The sequence below is a fragment of the Aedes albopictus genome, chromosome 2, assembly GCF_035046485.1.
Source record: "Aedes albopictus strain Foshan chromosome 2, AalbF5, whole genome shotgun sequence".
Lineage (NCBI taxonomy): Eukaryota > Metazoa > Arthropoda > Insecta > Diptera > Culicidae > Aedes > Aedes albopictus.
The window spans coordinates 282,507,344-282,531,295 of record NC_085137.1 but is presented as its reverse complement, the minus strand read 5'-3'; the positions used below and the strand labels follow the sequence as shown (position 1 = coordinate 282,531,295).

Genomic DNA, 23,952 nt, shown 5'->3' with positions numbered 1-23,952 from the left:
AAATTTCAATTAGTTGTACTTTAGTTTAAAAAAATATATATACTGTGGTACTTTCCCGTTAAACTGTCATCACAAGATAGTAGAATATACCTACCAAATAAAAAAATATTCTGGCTTCAATTGCAATTGTTATCTTACAAACAATATTTGAGTATCCTTTTTTGACCTATTCTCACCCTAATGACGGTATGATACAATACCACCTTCTAAGCGTATACACATATGATCATTTTAAGGACCGTTGACATGTAAGCTGCACTGGTAGGCCCCACTCATTTAGATAGCAAACATCAGTGACGCATTATTAGCGTCTTAATGAGCGAGAAAGTAAAACACATGAAAAAGGGGAAACATCGTCTTGCGCGCAGATTGGAGGGAGAATGTGACGATGAAAAATTAGTTTCCCTTCAGCTTCCGAAAGAAAGGGGGAAAAGTGTGAATCAGTAGAATATTCAAATGCTGGGCTTTCTTTCAATTTTCTTTGGGGATTATTAGTAGGAACATAAAACTTAACTTGCCACTCGAATCAAGGTATGCATTTGTTTTCAAATGTTCACATCTCCACCGTTAGCTACTGGAAGATTTGAATGATGACTGCACTTTTCCGACGGAAAGTGCTTAGACCTACTAAACGGTTCATTTTTCTCTTGTTGTAATTGTTGGTTTCTCTCAACCAATCGTGACATTTTTATTGTTTTCGAGCGATGTTTAGTATTATTTATAAGCCTAATAAGTATCTACAGTTTCTGAGACGTTCCATGCATTTGAGAATGAGTTGACAATGCAATGGAGATGGAAAGAATGCTATAGATTTTATTTATTGCCCGAAACCTCCCGGCATCGAAGTGTCGCTGCTTCTACTGCCCCAGCCACTGCATGTCGGAATGCTGCAAAAGAATGTTTTGAGTTAAGGTGACGATTCTCATACATTATAATAGCTTTGATTTACCATTTTGCTCCAAAAACGCCAATCCCGCAGCTGTAGACCCGGCTGGGCTCGTTACATCGTCTTTCAGTTGTCCAGGATGACGTCCAGTATCACGAACTAGTTGACCAGCACCGAGAACAGTCTGCGATGCTAATCGGTAAGCCAAATCCCTAGGTAGGCCCATTCTTACTCCTCCATCGGCTAATGCTTCTATTAGTACAAAAATATACGCTGGTCCACTACCTGAGAGTGCTGTCACGGGATCCATCATACTCTCCGCAACTTCTTCGCAAGTTCCGATGGCCTCTAACAATTTTTGTGTCACAGAGCAATCATCTTGAGTTACTGCTTTTCCTCGTACATACACGGAAGCTCCGCTGCGGACTAGAGCAGGGGTATTGGGCATCACTCGAATTACGCGAGCTTTTGACGAAAGCGACTACATAAATTCAAGTCAAGTAAAGTGTAATTATGTGCGAATATGATTCAAATTACCTTCTCCAAATCTGCCAGTTTAACTCCCATGGCAATTGAAAGAAACAACTTCTCGTCACTCACGGGTCGAACATTTTCCAGAACAGTTGGAACCACCGAAGGTTTTACGGATACAAATATCACTTCTGACCGCTTCACAACTGAAACGTTTTCTGTAAATGTTTCGACACCGAAGGATTTGAACGCCTCAATGTTTGGCACGTCAGACGGGTGGAAACTTGCGGTCATGTTTTCACTTTTAGTTAAACCTGTAAAATTTGAAAAAAAAAAGCATAAGCCAGAATACGAGATATTTAGGATGGAGATAACACTGTTTCAAAAACAACACACTATAATAACCGATTATTTATAGATTATTTATTATCATTCTACGTTTTGAATCTTGTCTATGTTCACAAATATTAAGTTGACTATAATTTCTATTACTAAATTAAAGAAAACCCGGTCAATTTTGCCTTGGTTCCACAGAATGTTCGAAAATTGATCATTTGTTCATTTTGGTTTGCATATTGACGATCTGTTAGCTCTAAATTAAAGTTATGGGACAACCATTTATATTTATTGGCGAGTGATATTATGCTGTCAACAATCACCTGTGTTCTTCAAATGAGAACACAATTTTGTCGACATGATATATTGAGACATTTTTAAACAAAACATGGACTTAACCATCACATTGAACGACTCGAAACAGTACTGTTGCATAAATACTCCAATTTAATCTGTACAGTATTATCTAGCATCTTACCCGCTGATATGAAACCTTTGGCCATCGCTTGTGCCATTTTACCGCCACCAAGAAATCCGATTTTCAGTATATTACTCATGCTGGAACAAGTACCTTCACAATTGTTTCCAAATAGGACGCTTATGTTTCTTCAAATTCTTACGTCCGATGTGCAGTTTGGTCCGATCCCGACTACTGATGATCCATATTGTGGCACACATGCAATCAAGTTGTGCTATATGCAGTGTATTGAATGTAAACAATCTCCGTTAGTTTGTAGCAGCACTGATAAGACACAGCTGATAATCTTGAAAGTGCTTCTAAATGATCTCGGCTGGAAATGATTGTCGTTGTAGGCATGTATTGTTGAAAGGAAAAAATGATAATGTACGAGAATGTTCATCTTTTTCTTAACATTTTCTGATGCCAGGAAAAATGGAGTTCGTTTCATTTTTCGAATACGATATTGATGGATTCCCGGTTGGTCCAGAATCTTATCGTATCGGTAATATTTTTGGGCTAGAATAATCATCGCGTCTGCCACACGGTTTACTAATACAAAATGATTCAATGGCAAAGCAAGCTCTCAGTTAAAAACTGTGGAAGTTGGGTACTTAGGACGAAACTCCAAAAAAGAAGAAGATTAATCTCGGATTTTGATAATTTTGCCAGAGCCTCATATGCCTAACAATACTTTAGATCTAATTATGACTAGCACTGCATATGCAATTACATATGTAGTATTCTTATCAGCATAAGTTTGCTTACTTGATGATAAGGAAATTGGGCTGCTTGTAAATATAAGTCAGCAGTTAGATGTGCTGTTACAAAATAAAACTATACATACATTGGCCGTTACAAATGTTTATTTTACGTTATGTCCCACCACTCTTTGGCTGGTCGAGGGGGATACAAATAACAAATCATTTAATCTGAAAAATATTAAGAACTTATCGGATTTGTTAAGGAATTTTTAGCAAGATTCGATATTTTGATAAATATTTTTTTTATCTGCTTCCTTCAAAATGCCAAATCCTGCCAAAAATTGTTTAAGGGGGGGGGAGGGGAGGGGTGTGTTTTGGGAGACAAAAATTCATAATTTATACTGTATCAGCCTTAACTAATTACAAATAGAATCAATTTCGAAATAAAGAATATTTTGGAGTCCTGCCCGGAACAGGTTGCTGTATAGCGGCCGGCTTAGAATATCACTGCGTTGCAGAATGAAGCCAAAGCCTAGTGTCATCCTATTTTTTTTTTTTTTTGTTCAATTTTAAAATATGCGTTTTGATAATTGAAGAAATCATAGTGCTTAGTTCTTGCTTCTGAAATTTAGTAGCTTATGGTCTCTAAATAAAGCTAAGTTAATCAACTTTACTTTGCATTTAGTTAAAAACCTCACCGTTCGAGGCTTGACTTAAGCAAAGGTAATTAAATAAGGTTAGGCATCCATGAAGCACTGACGCATTGACGAATCCGATCAAGAATTAAAAAATAACACATATAAATTAACAGTGCTTCTTATTCTCATTTTTTGGGTTTCCATGCAAATATTCAATTTGTTTTATGTCACCCGCGCCCCCTCTCAGAAATCGAAGGAACGAAAAAACTATAACTCCCCGCCCCCTTCGTGATTTATGACAGGTCGCGGACAGTAAAATAATACATATTACATTATAACGAAAATAGTATAATAGGTACAAATAAAATGAAATTATAACAGTTTATGTTAGCAGTACAAAATTATGACAAATTCTATTATAACTTTCTAGGCTCGAATGACGACGTATCGAAAAACATTGAAATTATATACGACAAGTCAAGTCGACAGAAACGTGTTTCTTTACGCAATGTTAATACGGCCTTTCTAATTGTAGGTTTTGAAATCACGTAATGTAACGGTTTTTATTTGAATTTGTTGTAATAGATTTCTAATTGCCAAGTGCTTTAAAAAAAAAGACAATTCACACCGTCTTCAGCCAGAGGCCCACGAAGCCCACGATATATAATACACATAGACAACTGCTTTAGTATGTATAAAAATGTTCAATTAAGCTATTAGCTGGATTCCATGGAACAAACTTTGAAACATTTTCTACTCCGAAACCTGTAGTTTCATCGCCTCATGTTCTATTGTAACCATTCCCATAAGTAATTAACCAGATGTGTGTGGCAAGTGTGCTATTATTTATACACCAACATCTTTCCTTGCAGGCAGGTCTGTGTATGAACTAGGAAGTCATCCCAACATTAGCTAGGAGCATTATTAGCAGGTGCTGGGGAGAGGTTCTACACTGCCGCAAATCAAAGTAACTTTTACATTTATTTTGCTTAATTTTGTTTATTATGTACCACATAAGGTTAATTTAAAACTGAAATATGTGTTTTCAGCCACATGTTTTTAATGTGAATTTGTGGACGTGCGGAAGCAACAAAAAAGGGGATAGCACATACGTAAGGGTGACATTGTGTTGTGCTGATTTAAAAATATTGCACCCGTTAGCCAAGGATCAATAAAATGTGCCTGCTGCTGCTCAACGCCCGACACATGTGTGAGAACTTTTCGATTTTAAGTGGGTTCTTATTTCAAGGTACGTCAAATGTTTCGGAGAAAGAATATATACATTATCCTTTGAGACGACGGTAGTTACTCTGAAAGATAAAGAGGAAAGAAAACATCTAGAAAATTTGGTCAAAACCCATACCACTCATTAAGGCATTACATGTAAACATAAGTGTTGCAATACGTGTTTGACTGTGTTCGCTTTCCAGCCGCCTAGATCATCTTTCAAGGGACGGGATTGCACAACCGAAGCATAGTGCACTAACTTTTTCTTGTAAAACACTGATAATTTCCTGCGGTCCCCTGGCGCTATGCATATAGCTTTTTTTTACCATGTGCGCAGAATTTATGACCTGAAATGTATCCTCCCCTTGCTTTCTGCCACGCTCGAGCATATGTTTACAAACAATACTTGACTAGTGCTCGCGTTCTGCTTGGTTTATTTTCTCTTCTCGGGTCACACTGATTGGTTTTCTTGGAATTCATTTACAAATGATTTGTTGAGTAGCTGTATCTATTCTTCAAGAGGCTCAACATTTTTTGTGCTTGAAAATTGACACTTTGTATGTAGGTAGCTGAGAGCACAATGTCAAGAAGGTCCCCAGACCTCAAGTTTCAACAGATAGGGGAACTGCGGGCATAACGCCCCCCGGGGGCAAAACGCCTTCACGCGATTTCATCATATTATGGAGGTTTTCGTTAGATGCAAGCAAACTAGAACTTAAACTGAGCAGTTTAAGCCCAAGAACGGCTGCTATTGTCGAAAGAAAAGCGTGAAAAACGACGATTTTCCACATTTGGAAAGATTCCCTAATTTGCAGCGCACAGAAATTAAGACATTGCGCACTGATTATATGGAATCAGCCCATGAAACTACCATGCGCCTCCTACTCCTTCATTTGCTGCTGGGAAGAGTTCGATGGAGTCCCTGGGTATTTCACAACAAGTCAAAGCGGGAAATGCCAGCGGGCGTTTTGCCTCACCCAAAAAGGCGTTTTGCCCCCTGCAGTTTTCCGGCACCTAAAAAGTAACACTTTTTTGAATTGTTTATTTGAATGGGAAAATTTGTGGGCACGCGGCCCAAAAGTTGAAGTCTCTTAGGTAATGGAGTAAACTGCTCTCCAAGGCAGAATACGACCTTAAAATAAGCATCATTTAAGGTTTATGACCACATATGCTTAGCCGGGGCGTTATGCCCCTCTTTCCCCTAGCACCTATTCTTCGTCAAAGACTTGGGCGCTATTCACTCGTTTTAAGTGCCTAACATCAAATATTCAATACAAAATAGTCTTGGAAACGATAGAGTGTAGAAAACGTTTTGTGTAGAATAAGTTTATCCAGTTGATGTTCAACATTTGGAAAAAATATGAGTAAGAAACAAGACTTTCTCAGATTTGTTAGAAATTTTATTATTATTTAAATAAAAAATAGTGTTTTACGAGAACGGTTCTAACTTCGCGAAAAAAGAACTAATCGAGCTCAAATTTTTGCCAATGATGCACATATAATAAGTTGAAAAAAGTCAAAATTTGAGAATTTTTTATGCATTCTATGAAAAGCTGCAGTTTGTTGAACTTTTTTGCGAGAGAAAAAAAAAAGTTGCCTATCCCAAACATTTTGTTAATCTAGGAATCATATCGCTTTGATGCGACTTAAATGCAAACTTAGGTTCCCACTCGCTATGAGTCTAGCTAGTTTGGAATGGATTCCCTCTCGCTATGAGTCTAGCTACTTTCAATGGATTTGTTACCATCAATATCAAGACCCGGTACGATCTAGAGCGACTGAAGCAACCGGATGTCGCCACCGCATACGCGCAGAATCTCGAGGCAGCGTTGCCGGACGAGGGTGTGCTCGATGTGGCCCCTCTAGAGGACTGCTGGAGTACAGTAAAAGCAGCCATCAACAACGCAGCTGAGAGCACTATCGGGTACGTAGAACGGAGTCGACGAAACGATTGGTTCGACGAGGAGTGCAGAGCGGTTCTGGAGGAGAAGGATGCAGCGCGGGCGGTAATGCTGCAGCATGGAACCCGACAGAATGTGGAGCGATACAGACAGAAGCGGAAGCAGCAGACCCGTCTCTTCCGGGAGAAAAAGCGCCGCCTGGAAGAAGCGGATTGCGAGGAAATGGAACTGCTGTGCCGTTCACAGGAAACACGCAAGTTCTACCAGAAGCTCAACGCATCCCGCAAAGGCTACGTGCCGCATGCCGAAATATGCAGGGATAAGGAAGATAGCCTCCTGACGGACAAACGTGAGGTGATCGAAAGGTGGAAGCAGCACTTCGACGAGCACCTGAATGGCGAAGAGAATGTAGGCACGGAGGACCAAGGCAGCGGAAGAAATGACTATGTTGGTGCAGCAGAGGACGGGAACGAACCAACTCCCACGCTGAGGGAAGTTAAGGATGCCATCCACCAGCTTAAAAACAACAAAGCGGCTGGTAAGGACAGTATCGCAGCAGAACTCATCAAGATGGGCCCGGAAAAGTTGGCCACCTGTCTGCACCAGTTAGTAGTCAAGATCTGGGAAACCAAACAGCTACCGGAGGAGTGGAAGGAAGGGATAATCTGTCCCATCCACAAGAAAGGCGACAAGTTAATGTGTGAGAACTTTCGAGCGATCACCGTTTTGAATGCCGCCTACAAAGTGCTATCCCAGATCATCTTCCGTCGTCTTTCACCTAAAGTAAATGAGTTCGTGGGAAGTTACCAAGCCGGTTTCATCGACGGCCGGTCGACAACGGACCAGATCTTCACCGTACGGCAAATCCTCCAGAAATGCCGTGAATACCAGGTCCCAACTCACCACCTGTTCATCGACTTCAAAGCGGCATACGACAGTATCGACCGCACAGAGCTATGGAAAATCATGGACGAGAACAGCTTTCCCGGGAAGCTGACTAGACTGATAAGAGCAACGATGGACGGTGTGCAGAACAGCGTAAGGATTTCGGGTGAGCTATCCAGTTCATTTGAATCTCGACGGGGACTACGACAAGGTGATGGACTTTCCTGCCTACTATTCAACATCGCCCTGGAAGGTGTTATGCGACGAGCCGGGCTCAACAGCCGGGGTACGATCTTGACGAAATCCAGCCAATTTGTCTGTTTTGCGGATGACATGGATATTATTGCCAGAACATTTGAAACGGTGGCAGAACAGTACACCCGCCTGAAACGTGAAGCAGCAAAGGTCGGACTGGTGGTGAATGCGGCTAAGACAAAGTACATGCTGGTAGGTGGGACTGAGCGAGACAGGACAAGCCTTGGCAGCAATGTTACGATAGACGGGGATACTTTCGAGGTGGTAGAAGAATTCGTCTACCTCGGTTCCTTGCTAACGGCTGACAATAACGTGAGCCGTGAAATACGAAGGCGCATCATCAGTGGAAGTCGTGCCTACTATGGGCTCCAGAAGAAACTGCGGTCAAAAAAGATTCGCCCCCGCACCAAATGTACTATGTACAAGACGTTAATAAGACCGGTGGTTCTCTACGGACACGAGACATGGACGATGCTCGAGGAGGACCTGCAAGCACTCGGAGTTTTCGAGCGACGGGTGCTAAGGACGATCTTCGGCGGTGTGCAGGAGAACGGTGTGTGGCGGAGAAGGATGAACCACGAGCTCGCTGCACTTTACGGCGAACCCAGCATCCAGAAGGTGGCCAAAGCTGGAAAGATACGGTGGGCAGGGCATGTTGCAAGAATGCCGGACAACAACCCTGCAAAGTTGGTGTTTGCTAACCATCCGGTTGGTACAAGAAGGCGTGGAGCGCAGAGAGCACGATGGGCGGACCAGGTGGAGCGTGATCTGGCGAGTGTCGGGCGTGACCGAGGATGGAGAGCTGCAGCTGCAAATCGAGTATTATGGCGGCAAATTGTTGATTCAGTATTATCATGAATTTGATGTGAACTAAATAAATGAAATGAATCAAGACACTTCTTGTAAACTACAAAAAAATTGGTCATCTTAGTGAACCCAATTTTCCATTCGTAGAAAATAAGCCATACACAATTTTAAATATCAGACTGGACTACTCTGGCGTATTCCCGCCCACCTCCCCCTATTCTTTTAAAAGTAAACGCAGTTTATGAAGGTGGTCTGCCCGTCTGTTCGGTACGCGAACACTAACGCCCGCCATCATCGGGTGAATGTGATTTTGTCTTTTCCGCTACTTTTTCGCTATCTAGCAGTTGATGGTAGAAACAGGAGGAGGGGTTTGCTAATGGTCATATGCCTTTTGCCACACTAGACGTTTAATTACATCAAATATGTGGCATACCAGCATCAGGAAAAAGAACTACGCCAAAAGGGTGGATATTTTTGCGCCAATGATGCACTATTTTTTGCAATGCACAATGGGTCATTGTGCTAGGTTGTGTTTGTGAGAAACAAAAATTTTGCCATCATTACTTAATTGATTTCTACATCACTTATTATTCAACATAAGTGTTGTTTTTTGCATTTTTCTCATAAGTTATTATTTTTTTGTCAAACACCATTTAACTGATGACGTTGGATATGCTGAAAAACTTTATCGAAGGCAACAAATTGATGCGACGTTTGTGAAAAATGTCATATGCTTGGTAACTTAGGCCAAAATTTTAGATTTTATTATTCATGTTATTACTTTGCATTTACATGTTAAATGTTAAGCACCATCATTCTTCAAAAAAAAACGCTAGGGGTCACCGCTTGAGCCCTAAAAATAATTCGATTAACGATTCCTTTAGAAAACATGAGGAATCAAACCTCTGAAGACCGCAAAGCGACGCTACGTTCGTGAAACAAATTATTAAACCTTACCCGATCGATAAAATAAAATAAAATCTTATTATTCATTTGTATTCCTGTTTAGTTGTCCCGGCAAACGTCGTACTGCCTGCCTAATGTGTTTTGACGTCCAGCTCTGATAGAGAAGTCATTCAAAACGGAATTTCATATTTTCTCGTTCTTCTCGCCTTCCCGGACACTTTTCCCGATTATTTTTTCGCACGAACACGTCGAAGACCTGTACGAATGCAACAGTGAAAGAATAAAGTATATCCGTTGACCCGTTCCAGAGTCTATTGGTGACATACAAACACCATTCCATTTTTATTTACATAGATAGACATGTTAAACTGCGTAGCCATGCTAATCGGTTTTCAATCAATAACTTTTTCCACATTACTGAGATCGCTTTGCGGTCTTCGGAGGGTTTTGCACAGTTAATATGGGACCAAAATGCAAGTCACGGTCAGAACACGGACAGCTAGTGTATAGACTGTTTCAGAAATTATAAATACACTTTGTTTATTAAACTAAATGAACTGTTCTAATGATGTTTACCAACTTCTTTCAGAGTATAGCATAATGTACTCCATATTTTTATATTTCATTTCAATTGTTTTGATATTTCAAAGAACAGGTGAGTTCTCTAACAAATAACCTAATTTTTCAAATTTGCATTTGCACAAAGGTGTTTTTAATGATTTCAACATTATTTATCACTAAATTGCAAAAATTATCTAAATTTTTATTACATTCGCTTTCTCAACAAGTTGTCTAAGGAATGCCTTGATCAAAATTTGGGAAAAATCGATAAAAGGCATTCCCACAACATTTTTTCGGAGATCAAGTTTCTTATTTTCTAAGGTTTTCTACGGAACATAAGAACTACCACACAGTTTCTTAGCTTTCCTGAACGCATTTAATCTAAACAAACTTATTTTTCAGCCCATTTGATCCTTCAGATGACAAAGCATGTCATTCCATAAAAACGAATGCAGTAAACAGTAATTCAGACATTCGTTTGCTTAACGTTTGTTGCTACTGGTGTTGTTAAGAAATTTGAAACAAAAAAGTTTGTATTGAGAAGGCCCGTAATGGTGGTTCTTGATCAAATATTCCAGTAAAAATTACTCTTACCAATCGAGAAATATCTTTTATTATCGATACAGTAATTTTTATTGTGTTTGGAAATTGAATATTTTATCTGTGAGATTTTTTTCTTTACTACTATGCAACACTCTAGTTTACAGAGGCCTATTTTTTAACTAACCAGAAACATCAACAAAATTGGTATTATTTGCTTCGCTAGCATGTTTGCTATAAGATCTAGAAGAAACTTTATTGGATATTTTGCTCAAATTGAAATGGCAGTTAATCGTTAGTGTACTTATAATTTCTGAATCAGTCTATATTATAGATTTATAAATGTCAATCACTTTAGTACGCATTATGATTTATAATATAAGCTTACTTAAACTATAAGTTGTTCCACTATGCACTATAATCACAAAGATGCATGTGCGGTGTGTCATCATATAATTGCGAATCGGCTTTGCAGAACAACGTAGCAGTGAGAACGCTCATACAGTCTACTTGGAAAATAAGATTGGTTAACATGTTTGCCAAATGTAGAGTAAATTAAATCCACCCACTTTTTTGCGAAGAAATTTTCTTTTGTCATTATTTTATTTCGTGTTTAATTAAATCAAAGTGCTGGTTTCAGACGTGTATTTTCTGGGTGGGATCGTGAAGTCGTGAATGAAAGAAAAATATAAGAGGAAGGTTGGTCCACGAACGGAGGGGATACAAAGTGAGCAAACTCCATCATTGAAATGTTAAGTGGATTGTAGGTGGGTGGGCCGAGTGTAGGTATGTACGACCATCGCCACCACCAGCCAGCACCAGCACGATAATTAAATTACACACAGAGAACGAGCGTGAAAGCGTTTGCGTTTTTTTTTTTTCCTGTTTCGGTCCACATTCAAACTCACTCTTGAATCCGATTGGATAAGCTATTTTTATCTTTTGCTCATACAGATGACGACGACGTTGTTCAAATAAACTTCATTAATTGTAGAGGAGGGATGAAGCTGTGGAAGGGCAACTCGCGCGTTTCTGGTATGGAAGGCAATGGTTAGCCGGGGAACACAGAGGCATGTATTGCTGTTCTTCTTGTAATTAACAAGCAAATTAGCACAGCAACGTGAAATTATTTAATTTAGATATATTTGCTTTTCAGTTATGTTGTTGAAATTTTCCTTTTGAGATGTAGATTGAATCGTTTCATATTTCATTCATAATTGTAACTATCCAAGACGCTCTAATCTCAAGGTGAGTTGACACTGTTACAGAGTATTTTTTTTTTCAATAATTCCACGCAAATCCAGCAGTAAAATTGCACGCATTTGTTAATGTCAATCTAAAATTTACTCCTGGAACATCATCATCATTTAATATTTAGCTCTTGAAAGATCTATCCGACAGCAATGAGTTTTGATATTCAAATATCAAATTTTGCTATTGGTCAGATGCTCCACGAACATTTTTTATATATAATTCTCAGGTCTTTATCTTTTATATCAATCCAACAAACGGAGTGCGGGGCTACTTTTGAAATGCGGGGCTACTTTGGACACTTTTGAATATGATTTTTTTTAATTCAAAATATGGTTCAATTTGGTTGATATCTTTGGGACTATTTTGGAATATTTTCTCCTTTATTTGGTTGGAACTGTTTTTCAAATAGACCTTTTATTGCCTGTCAGGACGCGAAAACACATCGAATAAACCAAAAATATATATATCACGTATCAGAACATTTGCTCTTTAAGCATTGTTTCTACAGTTCATAAATTTCAAAGCGTTGATCAATTCATGCAAGATGTATCAACATAGCATATACAATCGAATATTTTTATCGTTATACATTATAAATGACCGTTTCACCTAAATAAAGGATTGATGGTCCCATATTTTAAAACTGTCTATATTACAATATCACGCTGCTCATAATACCGAAGGTAGCACAGAACCATCGAAAAATGCATATATTTATTGAAATCATGTAGGGTGGTTCAAAAAATCGTTTTTGCTCCACACCGCTTATTCGATTCATAACCAGATTCTAAGTCTTCTCCCAAAAAATGAGCTGATTTGGTTGAAAATTAAGAGTGCACAAGCCCCTCAAAGTTTGTATGGGAATTACTAATGGGAAAACGACGTTTTTCAATCAATTGACCGTAGCATTTTCCCGAGTGCCCTAAAGTGTTAGTTGACCCTTGGTACTCCTAGGCATAGGCAGCTGATAGAGTAGCTGACTTTAGTAAGGTCAATAACGGCGCCGGCCACGTCCTTGCGGTCATCGAGGAGGGAAGGGAATGTTAGTGAGACAAACGTTGTTATAAAGACCGCGAATCGCTGCATCTCCACGTTTGTCTCAGAAAGGAAGTTTTGTTAGTAGGGTAGGGTACATTGTCAATGTGAGAGTCACCTATGGTTGGGGATTTGATTTGACAATGGATTAATAAACCCTAACTTTCACGCACAATCGTCCACTTTCTATACCAAAACATATATAATAAAAGAAATACTGTCGCGCGTCTCCACCCCATCAGGGAGTAGAAACTTTAAGCCCATTCCACGCAGGAATGAACTAAACGCAACAAAGGACACATCAGTAAACCAAAGCATATGCATTCACAACATGGTGCATTGTAAACACTAAACACCCGCGCATGTCCTTAGTAAATATAATTTTATTTCACATCTGTGATTTATATTTTCAAAATGAATGCATGTATTGAAGGGCCACATAATACAGCATAATACTGATTTAAAAAAGCATACGGTTTAAAATAACGTTATTTTATATTAAATTTTATTTTTTGAAACTCGTTTGCTCCGGCACGCAAGAAAAATGTTCGAATAGTTTTCATTATACGGTAGCTAAACAGAGTCCATAAAGTTAAATTGAGTGTTTTTATCCCAAGTATTGTACCAAATTTTAACCTTTTAAATTAATTTAACCTAAAAAGTTGATTGATTGATTGATTTGTCTTCATTGAAGAGCGGCCTAAAAAGTCATTTTTTCAACTTTTGTGCGAAATTTAAAAAATACGGTTTGAAAATGTCCAAGTTTTATTTTTCAGTGTTTAGCATATGCCTATGATCAAGGTTTTTATATATTCGAAGGTTGTCTTAGATGTCAAAACTGGCTGAGCGGCTATTATTTTTTCACCGTGAGAAATTCTGTAAACAAATCCCCCGCCTCCTCAAATTCTTTTGAAATTTCGCTTCCTCTGCTTTTCTCCACAAACTAAACGTCATGCTCAACCTTACAATATATAAAAACCTTGCCTATGATGTCGTTGTTTACATTCATTCTAATTTTTAAAACAGAGCGAGAAAGCGATACAACCAATCATCACATTGTGTCTGTTCCGTCCGTCGCTCGCACCACTTGTCAGTGCCAGTATCCCTCAAACAGCGCTTGATCTGATGTGACTGCAGCTGTAATTGAAGGAAACTAGTCGCCTCTTTCATCAGCTCATAAGAACGCAAGCAAAAAAAGAGATGACTAGTGTTCTCCAACCGCATATAAAAGCTCGAGCTCGAACAAAGTTCGAAAAGTTTGATACGCGTCGGTGAGAGTGCAAGCCTAATAGCGAGTCGCTACATATTTAGTGACTTGGTCACAATTTTAAGTCCCAAAATAAAATTAACAACTTTTCCCAGAATGTCTGTAACTGTTATGGAAATTTCACAAAAACTTTTTAAATATGAGACATTTTAAATAAATTAGGAATTCTATTACAATTTCATTGGGTATTCAAAATAACCGTAATTCTTTAAAAATTTTCCAAGGGTGGACGTAGAGAAATATATCAGGAAATCCATGCTTAATAACTTTTTGTTATTTGTTCCCATAAATTCAATTATTTTTAAATTTTGAGATGATTCTATTATATTTGAGAAATTCTAACTCAAATTTGTTCACACATTTTCAAGCCTTTGTTTATCTATGTTTTTCAACAAGTTTTCTCAGATTTTTATAAGAAATTCCGAAAGTCCACAAAGATTGTAATATTTTATTTTTTTTTTTACAGAATTTTCTGTAGAAATTTTAGCAAATATCACTCAAAATTTTCTGGTAATCGGTCTACAAATACGAAGGAAATTTTACGCTATTATGTTTATAAAATCTATTCAAAATCTTGTTTAATAAAAGAATGTGTGAGTCTTCCTCAATTCCTCAAATAAATCGCCAAAATTTCTTTATCAACCTAAACATTCGTCAAAACTTTTCCTAAAAATTTTATCATAAATTTTCCCTGAAATTCCATCAATGTTGTCTAAAAGGTTTTTATCAGAAACGACTAAAGAATCAATATTGGCACTTCCATTTACATTCATGCCATAGTTCTGCACAATGCTAGAAAATTGTAGATACATGCAGCTTTGTACAACTTGGAGCATGAAAGTTTTTCTTAAAAATTTGATAATTATGCGGTATTCCAGTGTTTTTTTTTTATCAAATTCGTCCTACAATATTTACTCTCTAATCATATGTTTGTGCCAAAAGTCACTATTCAGTCACTTTTTTGCTACCTGTAAGTAACTATTTGTTCACTATTTTCGAGAATTTGGTCACTAAAATAACTATGTCGACCATCAGTTCTTGCAACCTGCGCTTACATTAAAATGGTTCTATCTCCGTCATTTTTTCACACATTTGAATAATCATTAGATTCAGAAACTTGTCTTTTATTGAGAACATATCCGAGTGAACTGTGCTGAACCGGATGATCGTACACCGTGGGTTACAGAAAATCCGGATTTCCGGGAACATGTCAGCTACAATATTTTGCAAAAATCATAAAACTGCCTCAACCAGTACCCTGACCAGTGCATTTGTTGGTCATTTCAGAAAATGATGCCGAAATCAACTCAAAATAACCGATGGTGTTAAAATATAGCCTTTCTGCCGTGAATCGCAAGTCTGTCCCATATGTAAAAAGTAGGCATTGAGAAAATGGCCTCCGAAGTTTTCAAATTCGATTTCTATGTGAAATTCTAAAAAATCGCCGTAAATTGAAAACTTTTGCGATCATCATGAAGTTTTCACATATTGTTTCAAACGTGGAAACGTAACAGTGAAAAATGTAAAACTGGCTAAAATAGTGTCAGGTTTTGCACTGGAGGGTGCACAAGTTCGTGATGGGACTGACTTGCGATTACATTTCATTATGGGACAATCTGACGATAAGAGTTAGAAGTTTGGTGCCAAAGAACGAATTGTAGAGTGGAACAGGGGCCACAACTTTGCCAAAGAAAGAATTTTAAATTACTACGCATTTTTCAAAGATAATTAACATAAACAAATTAAAACACACTGTTTTTAGCTATTTTGCTCTAGAAAACCTAGTTATTCAACTAAACCAATCGATTCAAAGAAGCCATTTGATAGAAAATTCAATAATCTTTAGAATAAGGGCAAAAAAACTGCGATAAGTTTGACCATTTTAAAGTTATAGCCAGTTAACGCAATAAGAGTCAAAAACATGGGGAATTCAATAACTACGTAACGGTTGAGATTTGACCATATGCGTAGAACAATTTTTTTCACCATTTATGGTCCTCTATCACCCTTTAAAAAGTTTGCACTCAGGAACCTAACACCCTGTATAATCAAAATTGTGCTTTACTGACCTTAATTTCCGAAAATTTACTATGGAGCGCCTTTGTACAAAAATTTAAAAAGGTAGGTCGATGGTTTTATCTATATATCAACCAATACTTAATCGATTTTGATGAAAGTTTTATAGTATAAGCTACATATAATGTAGCACTACTGGTCCAAAAATCAGCTGTTTTGGTGTACGCTGTCTAAAGTTATGAAAAAAATTGTTTTGGACGCTAAAAGAAATCAAAAAGGTTTTTTTTTTTTTTAAATTGACCTTGTTGACCCAGTCTACTGCTTGGCATTAATTTACCTAATCATGGTACTATCATATCTTTAAATCTAATGCATCATATTCATCTCGACTGATGGCGCTCTACGGCAACCATGGGAAGTAGAGGGTAAAAGGCACTTTATGAAAATTTAATATAACGTCTAAAATGGAACAGTCATCCCTAAAATTTTAACTGAGAATCTTCTTTTTCCTTGGCAATGACCATTTTTGCACTTGTGTATGACCCCTCCAGCCTCAAAGGATTAAAATGGATACGGTTCCCGTATAATAAAAAAAATCAAGTAAACACTACTGATTCGTATCTTGTGGTGCATTATTGCGGTGAGTTTTATTGTCCTTCTATGTTGACCACTCGTTTTTCCTGTCTGTCGTATTTTCCAGTATAGAACTACGCCCAAAGATGTGTAGATGAACAAAACTCTTATTATCCCAGCATGTGCTGTCCCGATGAAAGCGATGGACTCTGTGTACCGGATCTGCTGCGGTCACACGGGTCGTTTCTGCTTGTGGTAAATGAAATCGGAAAACTATCATCGAAATATGGTTGTATTTCACCGTCTGAACAACGAACGGACGAACACGTACCTACCAACCAACTACCGAAATGCGCTGGTTTTTGGGGGCAGTACGATTGAGTATCGGTAGTCCTTTGCCCTCGGAAGGAGCTCCTATCGAATAAGCACTAAAATTGTGGTTTTTCCTGCTGTTGGCTCGTACATCGTCACCGTCGACGTCGTTGCTTGTCGTTCGTTTGGCGCTTTGTGCTTTTGGTGGATGGGTTGCCAAAATACAGAGGACTACACCTTCTCAATTGCTCCATCGCCATCAAGCTAATTCCTACTACGTTCTGATCCACGCAATGCTACTCGAATTCTCGTACGCTGTTTCAGATGAATGGAACGAGTATTCATTCGGTGGTTTGCCTAAATGCGCAACTTATAATGTGCCGAGAATCCCGTGGTTCGTGTGATCCGGCTGCTCTGCTGCCCTGGGACCTGTCTCTCTTTAGGTCGTTTTATGTACGCTCAATAAAATATTGTTTGTTGTTCTCTCCACGTCTAATTGATTCCTATAAAAGCGTTTGATAAATAGCATTTTATCATGCTTGTTAAGGGCGTTTTAGGGAAGCGAATTTGATTTCGTAAATGATGAATGAATTGGACCCGAGCAGAGGGGAATATCAAATTAATAACTACGAAATCACAAAACCTGTTTTTATATCTTGTTTTGTTATTATTGAATTATCAAGGCATTACGTTTCCATAACATGTTTTGTTGGACAATCTTATTTTGTTATGACCAAGCAATTGGTATGCAGCCCTTAAATAACATCTCAATATTACATTCTGTTGTGGAACAAGTTTGGTTATTATTGTATTATTGAGAGTGCACAAATACTTTATGGTATTGCTATCTAAACTAAAACAAATTTTGAAACAAAACCTACGTCATTCTACAACGTTATTTACAGCATTTGAGGGAAAACAACTGCATATTCACTCATCAATTTGTCTTCCTCTTCCATTTATCATTACATCCAAACTGAGACAAAGTGCATGCCCCATATCACTAGCTAGTATTCCGTGGGAAAAAGTTTGCATAATGCACCAGAAAAACTGTTTAACGATTTTTTGAAAAGTGCGCAAAGTTAGGCCCTAGGTGCGCAAAGTATGGTACACTTACGGTATCACATTTGATAAGAGGTATGGTATATTACGTGACATGGAGGTGCTGTAATGTGTACAAAACAAAGTCCCTGCTCTGCGGCGCGAGGTTTTGCTAAATTTCTGAAATTGACTGAGTTGTAGCTGAAAAGTACCCAAAATACCAGCCACTGCCCAAGTGGCGCAGTACCCTGCATACATCTAAACGAGAACATAGCAGACGATATTGAAGGTTTTTAAGGTTTTCAAAGGGACGTTCCAGATTCCGCCTTTGACATGTGAATTTCAATGATAAAAATGTCAAACTTATGGAATAAACTTGTTTGAACGAAGCTAATACAGACAGCTGAATCCAAAATTGTAGATGGTTTTGAATGGGATTTTTCAGAAATATTTTGTATTTCACATGTTTTCCCTGTCGTTCCAGAGGATGAAGTCAGATCTACCTATTTGAAAGATAGGTACATGAATAGTTGAAAATACACCTATCAGGGAAGAGAGAAACTGAAGTTCGCATTCTAACATGTTGGTCTAAATATATAGAATTCTCAGCCATCACGAAGTCATATATGATGTAGAATAGGATGCTAAAGTGGAGGCCATACCCGACTAGATGAACATAACAATAATATATCATAATTATATCTTAATGTGATATAACTAACAAATTATGTTATAATTTTGTTATGACATGGACTGTTTCAAACTTTTTCAAACTAAATTATAAGAAAATATATTATAATCTTTTGTAACTAGTTTTGTTACAAATAAATCAGAACAAACTCTGTTATAACTTTGTTATTTTTGCAACTGAACAAAATAATCAGTTACAAAAATAACATAATTATATCAGAATATGAAATAATTTTAATTTTTAGCTATATTACAAAAAATGAGAAATTTGATTAAGTATTCGTTTTTTTTTCATTGCTTGTAGAGCAAAAGGTCGATGGATAGCAGGTAAAAGATCAGAAAATGTTTATAAGGAAACAGCTTTATTCTATGTAATTGAAAAATTAAAAAAAATTCAATTGCTGTTGAGGGGCTGCAGTTTTGCTTGTTTTTCATTGCGTAGAATGCCGGAAGCGTATCCGGCTACCCTCAAAACTGAAAAGTACTCATATTTTTTCAACTTTGAACCGATTTAAGTGAACTTAAGCTCGTTTGAATAAGACATCTTTTTTTATTGATTGGTTATGCGAATAGAACGATTGGGTTACGCGGTATTCCCAAAAGTCCAAATTTTCTGGAACATATCCTTATGCTATTGAGGGGCCCAGATGCAAAGAGGTGTAAGTGACCGTTTTGTCGAGTTTGAGCTGAACATATCAAAAAATCTTCAGATTTCAAGCTCACAGGAACTTTTTAAAGATTATTTTTATGATGATTAGAAAAATTACAGTAAATCAGAGAAAATTGGGTTGATATTGAAACTCCATACATTTTGAATGGGATGAAAAACTGGTGAAAAACTTCAAAGCTCATTTACTCGAAAGTGGGTTTTTGTAACTTACACCCCTTTGCTTCTAAGCTCCTCTATTCTAATATCGGCGTTGTTGGAGTTAGCGTATTGAAAAAAATATGGTCTCTCGTGAAATATGCTTCGTAATTACACTGTTGAAAACGCTTTGACATCCACGTGCAGCACAACAGAACATGTGCTCGATGAACAAATTGAGATTTGAATTATGAAAATGCTACGGTCAACCTTGGCTTGGTCAGCCAAAGCAAAATCAAGAAATTGACATTTATGCTTCGTAATGATTACTTTGAAGTCAATACTTTGGGCCTAGGCTGGGCAGATATGCTATTGGTGATTTGATGGTGCATGAAGAAGAAGAACGATGGTGTTTTGAAAAATCCTATCCCTACCACACAGGAGAAGATTTTAAAATGTCTCTATAAAATCTAAAACAAAATCTAATTAAAAACGTTTTGATGTACGGTGTAAGACTTTGGACAGACTACATATTGAACGTATAAATTTAAATTTAACATTTTTTTTTCTTGGTAAGGTACTTAATTTGTACCAATCACCAATTGGGTTTTTTAAATTAAGAATAATATATTGATTTTTTGATTTTATTCGAAAGAGCACCTTTTTTTAAGCCAGTATGATTTTTTTCAGATTTTTTAAACTTTATTTTGATACCTTAAGCTTCAATTACAAAAAGATTTTTTGAAATCACCTTTTGAGAGCTGGGCAATTGCTTGACAGCTCCGCCCAGTACGAAATGCGACGAGGGGTGATTCGACAAATCGATCCCATACAAACTTTAAATCGATTTTAAATAGGTTCCCGGGAACCAAAGTTCATGAAAATTTGGATTTCGGCTCAGTTTGGCATGTATAGATTGTGAATATGGAATTATCTCAACACCACTAAAGAAGCCAATTGCAGCTGGTCTATGGAAAATTCCACGTGTATGGCAATTCGGGTTTTTTCTTAACTCACGATGACCAGATTGGTTCAGTCGGATTTGTTTTTGATGGAAAAAATAAATCTGGATCAAATGAGATCAATATTGTCAAAATCGGAGAAAATTTATCGCAGATATAACCATTACATAGCTTACCTTCTTTATTTTATTGTCTGCTGTTTCATATTATGAAGTAGAAAATAAAGGCATTGTAACTTCTAAAAATTTCATCAGACTCTTCCGTATTTTTTATTTTATTCATTGCTATAATTTGAGTTTTGGGTAAATATAGCATCATAGCTATTGATATGTTTATCTTTGTATTAATTTCCTTCTTTCAATATCCCAGTTCCGTTACGGTGCCAAATTCCTATCACTTTTCTACGATTCCCAATTCTTATAGGTTAAGTAAAATTTTAGCTTCAAAAAGTGATACATCTGCAAATGAGTTCTTTTTATCTCAAAATTGAGTAAACTTAGTTGAAATTATATGTCATGTCATATGTACTGCTATTCTAACCTCTAATTATAACGTCAAAAAGTATCGAACAGACTATGTATTACGAAGTAATGAATGTTAGTGAGAGTGGAGATAGCAAATATGGTACCTACTAAATAATTCTAATCAATAAAAATGTCAACTATACAGACAATTCTGCTCAATTGATGATTGCATTTGTCTATTATAACTTTTTTTTCTTTCGGTCTATTATTATTCGATCATATATTGTTTGACATTATGTCATAAATATCTTTTTTCATTGCTAAAAATAATCTAAAACAGGATAAAACTAAACAGCATCTGCAGAAGTAATCATATCGGCATATGATATAATTACCTTTTACCTTCGCTCACGTAGGTACGTGTATAATCGCCGTTCTCACAACGCGAACAAAACAAAAAATTAAATAAAATCATCTCCGTCTGGAAAGGATCTTTGTCGCCGCCAAAATGCACCCCATGACGAAGCTCAATCATAAATAGTCGACTAGCAACTTTTTCGTCGTTCTCCTTGTTCCGAAACAGCCGACGACGGGCCCAGCGAACGCCACCACTGTTATTAGTGTTACAGTGCACATGTCTGCGCACCGAGATAGCGCTGTTGGTAAGAGAGAGAGGTTCGTTGTTTGATCTTGCATTCAAATCTCTGTCTATTTTTGTCCTGCGACTGGCAAACATGAAATGGGGGAATAGGGAAACTGGCAATACGTAGAACCAGTAAAGCTTCTATCGTCCCTCACTGCAAGTGCTGTGATAGCCTCATTGGTAAAGGCGACTGGAAATTTACGATAGCAGGATTGGAGGTTCAAATCCCGTCGATGTTTGTAAATTTTATAATGAATTCGAAATTTTTTTTTATGTGGCCTATTATTTTCTAAAAATAGAATAACACACTTAAAATAATTACCCAAAAATGAGTAAAAAAAGTTAGTTTTTACCCTAATTTTTAACTAATTTAATAACTCTTTAATATCAAAATTTGTTATTGAAATATTTCCCAAATTCACTGTTATTAAGTTGTTATTGCCACTAACAAAACATGTTATTAAATTGATTTTTCAGGAACAAATTTTTGTTATGTGACTTGTTATTTTGCCGCTTATGACAGCCAAGTTTATAACTCAATATGTTATGTTAATAACATGAAAATTACTAATTCCATTATGCAGTTATTTTGCCAAAATAACGCATTTTGTTATGCTGTTGTTATGCTCTTCTGCTCGGGGAGGAGTTTTGGCGAATCCTCCTTTTCGCTGCCCGGATTTGTTCTTGGATTCTTTTAGGCGTGCTTCTATTGGGGAACTTGATTAAACACTGCGGTGCAGAGGACATTGTTCTAAATATAATTTTCATTTAAGAGCCCAATTCAATTCGGGTACGATTGTTCGTAATATAGTGGAATGTCTCGATTATTCGGGGGTCATTGAAAATTTGTTGCGTTTATCGTTTTTAGTTATGCTCTAAAAAATGCACTGTGATACATTAGCATATAAAATTTATTATTTAATAAAAGTTATTTCTGTAATTAGTTACAAAATAGTTATTGATGCGTTCATTTTTAAAGAATTTTGCGAAAATGGGATTAGATTGATAAATCTTATTCAATTCCGTGAGTAAATGTTACCTAAAGCACTCACCAACGGCTAGGAGAATGTAACTCCTAATAAGATGCAACAAAACCCAGAACTAGAACAGATGAGTTTTCTGACCAAAGTGAGCAGAATGATTTATTTGGGATTTGGACTGAAATATAGCTCCACGGTTTCAGTTTCTCATTCCTTGAGAATACTTTTTCATCGTTCTCGCCTGTGTCTGCTTGTGTTTTGTTCATGGTCCGCTCCTATTATTCATAGTTCTGTTTGACTCGCAACAATCCCAACATCGTTAGGCATTTTTTGTTAATCCCGTTTGAAATCTCTTCTTTCGTTATTTAGCTTGGAACGTCGAGTTCTCAGTATTTTCGCGCTCTCTCGGAACGCCACATGGTGGTGGCCCACAAGCGCCGAACAAAAGCCGGGTGAAAAAATGTGAATGATGTGCGTATGCAGTCGTTTGGAATGGGAGTTGGTTTATTAGATAAATTGAGTATTATTTATTGCTCTTTTTGTTATCGTACACAGATCATCTCACATCTCTAAGAGCTTCTGTTTGGATACAACTGGCGGATAGACGATTCGGTAGCAGAGAAATAGTTTGAATACTTTACGATTACTACAGCTTACTTGGTGGGGGTCCCTTACAAATCTGATTTGATTTGTTTATCGAGAATGATGGTAACAGCAACAGTTTTTCACCTGTAATTGATGCTAATTCAGATAGCACGACGTGTACAGACTTGCCTTCGTCAAAACTACAGCAAGGGACCGTGCAGGAACCACATAGACTTTGGAAGAAGTACACTTTCCGCCATAACTCAATCGATTTTACTTGAATCAACTTTAATTTTTGTATAGACTGTTTCAGAAATTATAAATATACTAACAATTGACTGCCATTTCAATTTGAGCACAGTATCCAAAAAAGTTTCTTCTAGTTCTTATAGTAAACATTCTAACGAGGTAAATAATACCAACTTTGTTGATGTTTCTTATGAAAGTTAAAAAATAGGGCTTTGTAAAATAGATGATTAAAATTTGAAGTTGCACAAAGTGGTTAAAATTGATTGATTGATTGATTTGTCTTTATTAAAGAGACTTTCAGCCCCAAAGTGGTTAAAAAATGAAGCATAATAGAGAAGAAAAAAATCTCACAAATAAAATAATCAATTTCCTAACACAATGAAAGTTACTGTTTTGAAAAGAAAAGATATTTTTAGATTAATTAAGGTGAAGATATTACGAAGCCACACCTCGAATTTTCAAGAGCACAAATCTGAAGAACCGAATGACGGTTTGCGCTGCA

General features: G+C 37.1%; 2 protein-coding genes across 4 annotated transcripts in view; one reads left to right on the top strand and one right to left on the bottom strand.

Moving 5' to 3' along the window:
- Positions 1 to 23,952, top strand: part of LOC109415153 (uncharacterized) — a 232,980-nt gene that overhangs the window by 74,830 nt on the left and 134,198 nt on the right. The window lies entirely within an intron of this gene.
- On the bottom strand, positions 504 to 2,722 carry LOC109415154 (uncharacterized). Of its 2 annotated transcripts, none has more exons than XM_019689041.3 (4): positions 2,172 to 2,722; positions 1,424 to 1,671; positions 950 to 1,367; positions 504 to 887 (listed from the first exon to the last, which is right to left on the bottom strand). In XM_019689041.3, exons 1-4 carry the CDS (start codon positions 2,248 to 2,250, stop codon positions 814 to 816), a joined length of 819 nt encoding a protein of 272 aa, XP_019544586.3. In that variant the 5' UTR covers positions 2,251 to 2,722; the 3' UTR covers positions 504 to 813. The 2 variants fall into 2 exon arrangements, with proteins under 2 accessions (XP_019544586.3, XP_062707939.1); XM_062851955.1 differs by having other exon boundaries at positions 2,265 to 2,717.

Coding starts and splice junctions, on each gene's coding strand:
- LOC109415154 (XM_019689041.3), bottom strand. CDS start 2,250: ATGAGTAATATACTGAAAATCGGATTTCTTGGTGGCGGTAAAATGGCA. Junction 1,672..2,171: donor CAAAGGTTTCATATCAGCGG/GTAAGATGCTAG, acceptor CAAATTTTACAG/GTTTAACTAAAAGTGAAAAC. Junction 888..949: donor GGCGTTTTTGGAGCAAAATG/GTAAATCAAAGC, acceptor ATTCTTTTGCAG/CATTCCGACATGCAGTGGCT.